The sequence below is a fragment of the Melospiza melodia genome, chromosome 11 (assembly GCF_035770615.1).
Source record: "Melospiza melodia melodia isolate bMelMel2 chromosome 11, bMelMel2.pri, whole genome shotgun sequence".
In the NCBI taxonomy this organism is placed as follows: Eukaryota; Metazoa; Chordata; class Aves; order Passeriformes; family Passerellidae; genus Melospiza; species Melospiza melodia.
Genome location: NC_086204.1, coordinates 9,774,273 through 9,786,474, shown reverse-complemented (window position 1 = coordinate 9,786,474; position 12,202 = coordinate 9,774,273). Strand labels below are relative to the sequence as shown.

The window sequence follows — 12,202 nt, the reverse complement described above, 5'->3', positions numbered from 1 at the left end:
AAACTCCCATTAAATTGAAACTGAAAGTCAAGCCAAAAGAGGCACAATGGTGTAAAAAAAATTCCTTGGCCATGACTTAAACTTTGAGCTTTATATAAATTTTTTTATTGAAAACAAACATGTAAAATGTTACTTCTAGTTATGACTGACATTTTATTTTAAAGAGATTAAGAAATTTATTACATCATAGAAGTTCTTTAGCATTTGCTCCAAGTACCTATGTCTCTTTTTGTGAATAAATTATTTTCTATTTAATAATGGCACAAGTGTATAATATTCTAGCAGTTTGCATGTATGTATTTACAAAGAAAGATCCTTTTCTTTGGTACTCCGTTTATTTATTTTTATATGGTCTAGGAAGATTTAACATTTGAGGACAGAGATTTTAATTTCCTTTCAATGTTTGCTAAAGCAATATTAATGCTTCAGACAAAAGCATTTTGTTCTCTTTTGTTGCTTGAGTCCTCTGTGCAAATCCTGCATGGTTTGCTTCACTTTTCTTTCTCCAGCAGCCTTTTGTATTTTCCCTCTCAACCCAGAGCTCAGGTGTGACTTTGCAGACTCCATACGCCAGTCTCTACATCCATCAGTTGTGTAACTAGGTGATGACTGGTGAGGATGCAACTTCCCTTGTTCCTTTTGGAGCATTTCGTGTTCAGCCTGAAGTTGTGCTATGTCACTGCTTGACCCCTCATTTTTATCTGTACTTTGAGCCTCTGCCATTTCTCTCCACCATAAGAACTTCCCTTGCTCCTTTCATTCCTCAGTCTTTTCCCTTTCAGGATGCATTTCTCCTGCAGAATGTGCAGCACACAAGCCTCTTTTAGATACTCTTTTGGGAACTGCCTGTAGGACCAGCATGGAGACAGTGATGTGTACCACGTTAATTTCCCCATGGTGCTCACCCAGTCGCGGGCAAGTGTTGGATTTTGGAGGATAATCAATGCTGCTGCTGCTGTAGGGGGTTTCTCCTTAGCAGCAGAATGTCACTCGAGTGTGGGAATTACCATGCAGGTTATTTAACTCATAATGTCTTAGGGTGAGTGAGTAATGATAGCAGGAATGACATCACTGTCACTCTCCTTTTCCTGGCTGATGCCGTTTCTGTTGGTATTTGTGGTAAAAGTCTGTGCAGAAACACAGCTATGATAAGAGAAGTGCAAAGTGATGCCTTGAAATCATTGAATTTGCGGATCTTGTGAAAAGCAGTTATAAGATATCTTACACAAAAATTTTGCCTTCAGAGTAAATAGTTGAGAATGAAAAGTAAATAATCAAGAAAGTATTTCAAGCTGTTTGGGTGAAGATAAATGAACTGTAGCATTTCCTGTACCCTTCAGGCACTGCAATCAGTTTGCAAGGGGGATTGCAAACTCAAAAATGTAGCAGCAGTTACACACAACTGAGTTCTTTTCATCTTGTGTCTCACTGTATTATGGCACGTTTGTGTAACAGTGAATGTGTGTGTGAGACAAGTGTGAGGACAGGCTGCAGTGTGTGCTGTGAGGAGTGTAATTATTGATTTCACACAGGGGTTGTTTGGTTTCCATGGGTGTGCAGAAGTGCACTTGTCTGAGAGAAAACCCGGAATGCTGAGGGAGCTGCTGTGTGCTCCCATACACCTTTGGCAAGGTGTGATGGTCAGGGCCCTGAGACAGAGCTTCTAGACAGGCTTCTGTTGCAACTGGAATACTCACAGTGAGACTCTTTACTCAGTAGTTGTGGTTTCTTTAAATGCTTCTGTTGTTATGAAAACATAACCCCATTAATAAGCTAACTGTGCTTTTTATTTGTGGGAATTTTCTTACTTGGTGGTGGCATTATCCATTTTCATATCTTCTGCAGTTTTTCTCCTGTTACTTTTTTTTTTTTTCCCTGAATTGGGAGGCAGAGCTCAAATCAGACAGCTTGGTTGGAACAGAGGAGCTCTCCACACAGAGAACCTGAGCTCTGGGCTTGTGGATCCTGTAATGGGCATGGAAGTGAAGAAAACAGGCCTTGAAGCTTAGATTTGGGGATAGCAGTTAGCTGAAGGAGAATGCCCAGCCTGGTGTTACTGTCTCCCCAGTCTCTCCATCAGCTTGTACCACCGCCTTAACATCTGGTTTTCAAATTCCTGCTTGAAGCAGTTTCTATTCTGTTCTTTGATTTGGGAAATTAGGATGACTGACTGGTGACTGATGGGTTTGGTTTTCCCTATCAGTTTGAGAAATGTAATACATATGAAACTTTCAGGTTTAAGTAGCAGCCATAAAACCTTCAGTCAGAAATGTGTATATTATTTATATTGGTCAAGGCCATGTACATAGTATTTTATATAATTTCAGACATCTTCTCTATCCTAAACAAAATAATCTGGAAGAAGAGCAGTTTTTGTGGAGAGCAAAGGATAAATTTAGTGATTAGATATGCTGCTTTTTGTTTGAAGGAGAGATGCAGTTCCTGCCTTAATCAACTCTCTCAAGGCTCCCTTAAAATGAGGCCTAAGCAATGGCTGTAGTGTAAATAAAAGTCTTTAAAATGACTCTTTACCTACTCCATGGGTACTAAAGAGCCTTTTCTGCATTGTGTAGAAAATTTTAAAACCTATTTTTATTTCTGTAGTGAACTGTAATAACCTTGAAAGAGCCCATTGTAGTCCGCAGGGTTAATAAGTATTTACACACATTCTTCATTATTAATGATTTATTATTATTGAACTAACATTAAAAGTAAGCATGCAGGGCAAGAGTTGAAAGTAAGTCAAAAGCAAGGCAGAGGAAAGAGTGAGGAGAATGTCAGCACTGGTTGGGAACGATTTGTGCCTGCTCTCCCCTTCAAGGGAGCAGATCATGCTTCCTTCAAACAGATGACTAGACCAGCTTTCTGCAGAAAGGTTTGGCAGCTGGACTACTTAATCTTGTGCTCCAATAAAAAGTCTGGATAACATTTTGTTGAGGGAATTCTGGTATATGATAATTTCATTTTATTTGTGCTGGTTTTCATACTAAGAAAACTTGAGAGGCATCAATGCTGTGGTCCAGGTAGCAGGGTCAGGAGCTGCTGCCTGTTGCTGCAAGGAGACTTGAGTTCTGAACAAGCTGAATGTGCCTGCAGTGAAACAGAGAGGCACAAACCCCAAGTCACTTGGCCAGTGTTTGTCTGCATGATGGAACATGCTATATATGTGTTAAAACTGTAGTGCTAGCACTTGTTGAATGTTTTATGTATCTGGTTTATACATTGTGGTCATCTATCAATTGAAATCCCCAATTATCATTTGTTTTTCATGGTAAGGCTTACATATAGTCAGTTTTAATTCTGCTGAAGAGGAGTAGAAAAACAGGCAAACTTGCTGCCCCCACATCTTAAGTGGAGCTCTCAAATTAGAAACCCAGAATTAATTCTGTATTTTAAACTGAATAGAAAATGTAGTCCAGATGGATGGTTGGTCACTGGCTTCTGTTAGCTGTTCTTTTGAAGCAAACGGGACCAAATGCAAATTTTTGGGTTCTTGTGGAAATTCAGTTTTTGCCTTGGAGTGTTTCTCAAATTAAAAATCTGGGACTTGCTGCTCACATCTCTTTCTAAACTGTGTGGGAAGCAGTTTTCAAGCTGGGCCACTTTTACGCTGACTGTCAAACATGGAGTTGCCTTTCTTAAAGAAGCAAAGGGAAGATTGTGATTTGGAGATGGTGGGGTGGCATCAGAAATACTTCCCATTGAACTCATAACTTGGCTGGGCTATTTTTAGTAGAAAATATCAGAATTTATGTCTCATTTTTAAAGTGGCCCTGGGTACAGACATTTTGCCTGACAGAGGTGTACACAGTACATTAAAACCAATTTGGATTAGTATGGTTGTGCACAGAGCCTCCAGCCTAACCCTGCCAGGTGTTCCGTGGTGTGAGGAGAAGCCAGGCCTGGCTTCTGGAAGCTCTAGGGCTCAGAGTGGGACATGGCCGAGCTGAGGGAGGGTGGGAGCAGAGGCAGCCGAGGTCACTGCTTGGAGCATTTCCAGTGCTCCAGCTGAGCAGCTGCTGCTGGGTTTCTGTGGGAGCCCCAGGGTGCACAGGGCTGCTGAAACCACACAGCACATTCTATGGCAGTCTGCTCTCTGCAGGTAGGAGCAAAGTGCAGAGAGGTGGCAGAGGACACCACAGGGGTGGCAGGGGTGCAGTAGGGCCACGTTATTGATGGCTCTGTGGTGTCAGTGCGGTGTGCAGCATCCCGGCTCCCCAGAACCTGAGCAGGGAGGGACTGGGCACAAGCCATTGAGTATTTACAGTGGTTAAAGAGAGCACTAGGTCATTCCAGGCTGCTGAAGGCAGCTGAGGAAAGTGCTTGTTTTAATGATTTGAGTTTAATTACCTAATGGAAAAAAGTCCATTAATTATGGGTGATTATATTGGAGTAAGTCTTCTAATGTTGTATGCTCAGTACAGGCTTTTGGTTCATCTTAGTCACTTTATGTTCAAGAGGGGCTAAACTAAACTGAAAAGAGTGGGAGACTCTACAGGCTGGGTAGTGGTACCAGGTAGCTAATTTTTAAACCTTTGTCATGCACGTCTGAAACAGTAAAAAATCCCTGTGTCCTATGTAGCTTCTCTTGCCCTTTGATCAACTGCTGCTTTCTTTTTCCCTAGGGTGAAGATTTTCTATGTTTTATTCTGCTGGAGATTTAAAAAAAAAACCCCAACCAATCAGCAAAACCTTAACAACCTCCCTGCCCCATATTGCAGGGGATAAATTAAAAAAATATTTGTACTCTCTGACTGGTAGACTGGGGTCTGTGATGATTTTTAGCTTCTCTGGGAATTAATTTTCAGCGTGGTCATCTAAGATTGAACCAGAAATGGCAGGTGTTAATCATTACTGGAAGGTTCTTAGATATTCTGCTGTAGAAGATTGTGTAAGAACTGGAAAAGAACAGCAGACAATAAAATTGTATTGATGATTATAGTGAGGATTGAGCATGAAAATACTTGAGACCAATGACTTAAATGCTCATGTTTTATGTGATTGAATGGTTTTATGCTCTGTATCTGTTTTTTCAGGGTGTCCCAAAACCAAGTAGGACAGCATTTCACCTTTGTGCTCACTGACATTGAAAGTAAGCAAAGGTTTGGATTCTGCCGTTTGACGTCAGGAGGCAAGGTCTGCCTCTGTATCCTAAGGTAAGGTGGCACAATAAAAATTGACTGAATGAGTGAATATGGAAAATACAAGAAAAAAATTATCTTTTCCAAATTCTCTGCTAGTGTATTTAGCTTTGCTATCAGGGGTGTTGCTTTTCTATGGCAGTGTTACCATTGCTTTCACATGAAAAGTGGCCTCAAGCCCCAGATGATGGTATTCTTCTGTGAACTTAATAATTTTATTCAAATAACATGAAATCTCTGCTTAAATGCAGAGGACAATACGTTGCAGCCTTAGAGGCTTGGACTGTTATGTGGATATTTTTACTTTCTAATCAGATCTTTGACAAGCACTCTGTCAATTCAGCAATAAAGTGCATTATTCTGTATTCCTGTCCTTGGAAAGGAGATTTTTGGGTGTCTGTTCCAAGTTCTTTGCCTAGACGATATCTAATGTATGAAACAATAGATCTAGAGAGTTCACAAGAGCATGCTGTTTTATTGCAGAGAAGATACTGATGTTGGGGAGAGTGACCCCAAAGAAATAGTTTGTTTCTCTCTCTGCTTTTTCTTTCTTCTCTCTTAAGATAATTGTTTTGGTAACAAAAAACCCCAATTTGTTTAGCTGTCCTAAAACCATTGTAATTAAATTAAAGGCAGAGTGATCTCATTAAAAGAGAAATTTGCAACTTCAATTAAGAACCTAGCAGCCTGCAAGCTCAATAGAGGAAATAGGAATATCTAGTTCAGCAGCAAAAAGGAAGAACAAAATTGAATTTAAATTGTTTTTAAAGCAAGAATCTGGACAAACATGAGAGAGGAGGAGCCAAATGCATTGGCAGCAAATGAGAAAGAGAGTTTTGGAGAACAGGGTAGGAAGAATATGGAGAAAAGCAAGGTTTCAGGTTTTTGGGCAACATGGAAATCAGGTAGTTGTGGTGGATGTCACTAGGATAGACCATGTGAATTAGGGAGAAAAACCCAACATCAGCTTGTAAAGGGATTATCAGAAAATGTACACTGAGGGGAAAAAAGACCAGCCAATATAGAGACTTGTAGAGTAGTGCTTAAAATTATTGCTAAGAGCACATCAAGATTTTAATGAAATTTTAAACAGATGCCAAACTAATGTTGAGAGTCAGTACGCTGAATGTTTTTGGTGAGTAATTTCAAAAGAAATGTTTGCTCTAAATATTGCAAAAAACCCCTACCATATAACGAAAGTAGCAAAAAGGAAATATTTTATTCTGGAAATTAATTTGCCTTCTGGGATCTTTGAAATATGCCTTTAGTAATACTTCAGAAGGATTTAAGTCTTAGGCTTTTGGAATGTGTAATATTTAGCCATTTTCTCTGTGATACCTTTTTTTTAATATAACTTATTAAAACCCAGAGTGAAAATATATGTGTGTGCTTTTAGCTCTTTTCTGTGAGTTAATCTTTTCTTCTCTCATCAAGCTAGAAACAAATTTTTTTGCATTGTTTGTGTGGCTGTAACAACATCTAATCAGTTATGCACACTCAAGTGCATTTAAGTACTGCATGGAGTGCTGCAAAGCAAGGATGTAAATTCTCAGCTGGTGTAAACTGGGTATTTCTTTTAACATATCCCCACGGACGTGCATCAGCTAAAGATTATTCAATGGTCTGTTACTTGGTAGAAATAAGTAGGAAAATGAAAAGTGGCAAGCTATAATTTTTCACTGAACCGTATCCAAAGCATTGCCTTTATTGCTTTTATTGTGACAATTTCAAATTTACAAGGCACAGCTGAAAGCATAACAGCACTAGCTTCATAGCACTGTTCTCGTGGCTGGGTACTCTGCTTATCTCCAGAATGTGTGTGGCGTGTTGTGTTTAGCTGGAAGGAATGCCGCACTATTTCCATCTGATATGTTCTAGTAGCCAGTCTGGCTTTTTCTCTGAATCCCAAGATTCATTAGAAGTGACCAAGTGAAAGAAGACTCACTAAACAGATTTGTTTGGGCATTTTATCTACTTTGCACATTCTTATTGTTCTTAGATTAACCAAAATAATAATAATAATAAGAATGCTGTCTTTATATGTAAAGAATGTGTGTGCATGTTCAATCTCACTTATGTCCATGTATCAAAACCACATAAAATTATATTTGCTGTGTGTATACACATGATGGCTGATGTATGGGCAGTTCAGACTACTTGTTCATCACAAGTGTGTGCACTACAGCCATGGACTTTTCTATAAACGTACAGGTGCAGGTGTACAGGAATGCCATGTCAAACTGCCTTCTCCTGTGCACGTGGATGTATCCCCTTGGACAAGAGGACTGTAATAAGATTACTGACTGAGGCTTTGACAAAGACAATTAGGCATAGTTAAATACAGAAAACTTAGTTGAATTGTCATAAATAATTGAAATGTAACTAAAAATCTTTTAAGACAAGCAGGAACAAGCCAGTCCAATTGACTGGAAGGAAATGCTGTAGATGTTTGAGTGGGCAACAGGACACAGCTTTTCCCTTGTATGTGTCCTTTGTGGATAGTACCAAGCCACGTGTTAACCTCTGCCAGGGCTTCTAAAGAGATAGAATTTCAACTGCTGGATGGGATTCTTAACTGAAAGCTGAAGTAAAGGCTGCTTGTCCTCAGGTTTTACACCAGCAACTCAAAGCTGCATGTAAGATTAAAGTCATTGTGGTTTATGGGACTTCGCTCTATAATTCATTGTCCATCTGAAACACTAATTAAAGGAAATTATCTCTGAATTTGCAGCCACATGGTCCTGCTTTAAACTGGGTAGTTTGAAACAGAAAATATACTAGTACATGCAAAATTCCTCTGTAAGTTTTATGGAGTTTTAATGCATTTTATGTACACATGTATATAAATTGTGTAAATAGGATTTTCTTCCAAATCAGAATGTATTGTTCAAATGCTCTCTGTGTTTATAAAGTGAAATAAAAATTTCCCAAGGTAGTTTTCTCAGGCATTTTTGTTTGAAAAACTTAATTGTGATATTGTGTTGTCTGGAATGAATGTGCAGAGCTTGACTGCGTTTGCCAAATTCGAAGTGCTAAACCACAGTAAGATGAGAAAGTAACTCTTGGATTATTCTCCAGAAATGCTGTGTGATTCCTTTGCAGGTTTTATTTAATTTAGAGCTTTTCATTAAGCTGCATGGCTGCTTTGTGAAGCTCTTGGTGTGAATCCTGCTGTGTCACCTTCTCTGTCTCCACAGTGTGTTGAGCTAATGCAGCCCTGTAAGACAAGTGATACACAATAGGCATATTCTACAATACCTTGTTGAGCTCATATCCTATACTGGATCTTTTCTCCTAGTTTTACTTTTCCTATTTTTGGGTAATAGTTTTGCTAGTTGACATTTAAAGTGGTGCAGTAGAAACTTGATTGTCTGCTTTTGAATAATAGTAGACTTAATTCTTCTGCGTTTTGTTTCTAAGTATCACTGCTGCCTGCAGTAGAAATAATACTTTCTGGGTTTACAAGAAATTGATTTTGAATTACCTGGATGGTTTTAGTACAAAGTATAAATAATTTGAAACTCTTGATGGACTCTGAAGTTGACCTTAGGTATGCAGAGGAACACAAAATGCATCATTAAAATGCTCAGTCTTAGATTTTGTTAATTTTATGACTGTAAAATTGTCACCTACGTTTCCAAATGAAATGCTCTAATAAGGAAGACAGGTTTATGTGGTAAGGCTTTGTAGTTCTTTAGTTCAGACCACGCTTGAAACTTTTTCACTCTTCCTTTAGGCAAATCCCTTAGAAGCAGAATGTTTCAATTTTACACATTTTGTGTCAATTTTCCAGACAGAAAAGTAGCCCCTAGACATTAGACATTTAGCTACGGAAAGGCAGTTTCCTTAGTTTTATTTGATTACTAGAAGTTAGATTCCTGCTGATAGTTCAGGACTGTTAGTGGTTACCTGACTATTTGACAGAAAACATTTCCTCTCCTTTGTTTAACCTTTGACTCATGAATGTAAAAGTTTTATCAGAGCTGTAGTAGAAGCACCGGTGAGGTGGAAGTCTACTTACGGCAACAAGGGTTGTGTGTGACTTTTATTCAAAGTCTGAGCTCCTGCCTTGTGGCTCGTTTGGATTAAGAGAAAATACTAAGTATGTTCTTAATTAACCATGAAGGATCTTGGTCTCTTGCTTTTGTGACAGACAGGGCTATACTTTTAAATAAAGACCCCTGTATTCTCCATCAGGGAATATAGATCTATTAATATAGTTCATGCTTTTATTGTTTGTCATTATTATGGAAGAAATATTTAGAGAAATTGTTGTCTGTTTTTGGATGTTGTCCTACGTTTGTCTTACATGTTTGTTTATCTAACAGTTACTGATGATAACTTGAGGAATGCAAGGACAGTGGCTACAATTAAAGAAAAATAAATAAGAAACCAGTAATGGTTTCATAGTTTAAGAACTGAAATTAATTTAGGCTTCCAAATACATTAAAATTGATCATTAAAGCCCTGATTTTCCTCTGCTTTCTGTACTGTGAAGGGGCTTCATTGATAACCTTTAGAAGTTTGCATAAGACAGCTAATTAATATGAAATGGACTGACTGCTCATAAATAGTTTTATGAATACAGGTATGGCGGTGAGGTTTTTCTGGTAATGGACCTTAATTTTGATTTTTTTCTGTTGTTAAGGTACATATTAGTGTGTACCTTAACACATTAGGGTACACATTAGTGTGTAAGGTACACATTAGTGTACATATTAGTTTGCCAGTTCTGAATTAGGAGGAGTAATATATTACAGGGCTCCTCTGTCAAATTCAGCCACTTAAATACTATGTGCTTCAGACAATGCATTTCTGTACTGTCTTGAAAAAAAATAGTTGCCCAACTAGTAGATGCTGATGGACATTTGTGTGCTGGATGAATTTTCTCTACAAAGATGAGTTCTACTGTGGTAGCAAAGACTAAATAATTTTGCAGCATTTGTTAACAGGACAAGGTCAGAAGATCCTCTGACCTGAAATGCTTCTGGATTTTAGCTGTCATACAAACAAATGCCAAACAAGCTAAGAAGGCCAAGTGCTGGGTACTGTCCTTGTGTCACAACAGCCCCATGCCATGCTATGGGCTGGGGCAGAGTGGCTGGAAAGCTGCCTGGTGGAAAAGGACTTGGCAGCGCTGGCTGACAGTGGCTGAACAAGAGCCAGCTGGACACAGGTGGCCAAGAAGGCCAAGGGCATCCTGGCCTGGATCAGGAATAGTGTGGCCAGCTGGACCAGGGAAGGGATTGTCCCCCTGTACTCAGCACTGGCGAGGCAGCACCTTGAACTCTGTGTTTGGTTTGGGCCACTCACTTCAGGAGGGGCATTGAGATGCTGGAGAAAGTGCAGAGAAGGGTAACAGAGCTGGAGAAGGGTCTGGAGCACAGGCATGATCAGGAGCAGCTGGGAGAGCCGGGGGTGTTTATCCTGGAGAAAAGGAGGCTCAAGGGTGACCTTACAGCTCCTTACAACCACCTGAAAAGAGGAGGTAGCAAACGGGTGTCAGGCTCTCTCCTGGGTAATACATCATGGAACAAGAGGAAACAGCCTCAAGTTGCACCACTGGAGGTGTAGATTGGATATTAGGAAAAGTTTCTTCGTGGGAAGGATTGTTGAGCACTGGAACAAGGCTTCCAGGTGGATTCACCATCCTGACAGGATTTTAAAAGACAGGTAGATGCGGTGTTTGGAATGTGGTTTGGTGGTAGATTGGCAATGCTGAGTTGTTGGTTGGATCCAATGGTCTTACAGATCTTTTCCAACCTACAGGATTCTAGGATTCCATACACAATTCTTTGTCCAATATTATATACTGGATAAAGATGTAAAGGCTACATCCTCCAGTGTTTATCTACAAATAAATCTGTTTACTAGAGCAGTCCAAATCAATTAATAGGATTATTAACAAACGTGCTTCCAAAATTAGCCTTTGATGAAAGAGAACAAAAGTGTTGCTTGTCAGCCTTGGGGATTTAACAAATTGCAAAGAGCTTGGACTTGGTCTTTGAGGTGAGTATCCATAAAACCACCTGGTGATGTCTTTATCATGAACAAACACACCTGTGTTTACTTTGAATGCAGAGATGCATTGTGTATGCACACATGCAAATGCACTCTGTACTGTTTATGAAAAAACAGGTATAACCATTCTTGATTATCCTGAATGAATTGCAATTAGCAAATACATAAAAGAAAAATATAAAGGGAACTTTGTTGTTTTCCAGTAGATCTTTGTAATATTTTGTTGAAGCACATTATTATTAGAAATATTGACAAAAGCTTTAGCAATTAGGCTGTGCTATTGAAGAACTGAAGATTATGTAGAAAAGAAGCAGAGGACAGGTTCTGGCAGCCTCTGGTTTCATGCCATATTATGTAATGGAGTACTTATTTTGATTTCCTTATTTTTTCAGGTTTAAGAGACACATTGAAATGATATTAACCTTGTGTCTGTGGTTATAAGGCTTAAAGCAATTCTTTCACTATTATTTCAGCTCATAAAGGAAACTTACTTTGTTAAACTATGGTCAAGTAGGATGTTTTCCTTAGTGGTTCATTTGCACAAAGACATGGAAGTGTATCATCTACCTGGTGTTGCTAAAGGAAGAAATTTCTATGCAAGTAGTCTGGTCAGCATGACTTGCTCTATGAGATACAAATCTCCCTTGGCTTTCTGTTAGGGTTCATTAATTTCAAATAATTAATTTGACCTTTTTAAATGCATAAAAATTGTATTTATTTTTTTTTCTCACTAATAGGGTAGCTGAGATAATGCATATAGAAAAGTATGGTTAATATTTTATTGAAATAGAATTTGTTTTTATAGAATGTTGTTCATACATATTCATTATCAAAAATAAATTATCAGATGAGATTTCAGAGTATTTTACAGCAAAATGTGCTGGGGTCATGTATACTGTTAACACAGGTGATAGCAGGAAACTGGAAAGCCTTTAGGTAGTCTTACCCATTTGTGTGTGCAGTGTTATACAAATACTTCGCAATTTTTACCCACCTTGTACCTTGACTTTGACAAAATACTAGGACAGTGTTCCAGTCCC

The 12,202-nt window shown here is 38.8% G+C and overlaps 1 protein-coding gene across 2 annotated transcripts in view; it reads left to right on the top strand.

The window, feature by feature from the left end:
• Positions 1-12,202, top strand: part of DENND1B (DENN domain containing 1B) — a 150,707-nt gene that overhangs the window by 57,179 nt on the left and 81,326 nt on the right. For both annotated transcript variants that reach the window (XM_063165530.1, XM_063165529.1), the window contains exon 5: positions 5,037-5,156. In XM_063165530.1, the coding sequence (XP_063021600.1) occupies positions 5,037-5,156 (120 nt within the window). The remainder of the gene's footprint in view (positions 1-5,036; positions 5,157-12,202) is intronic.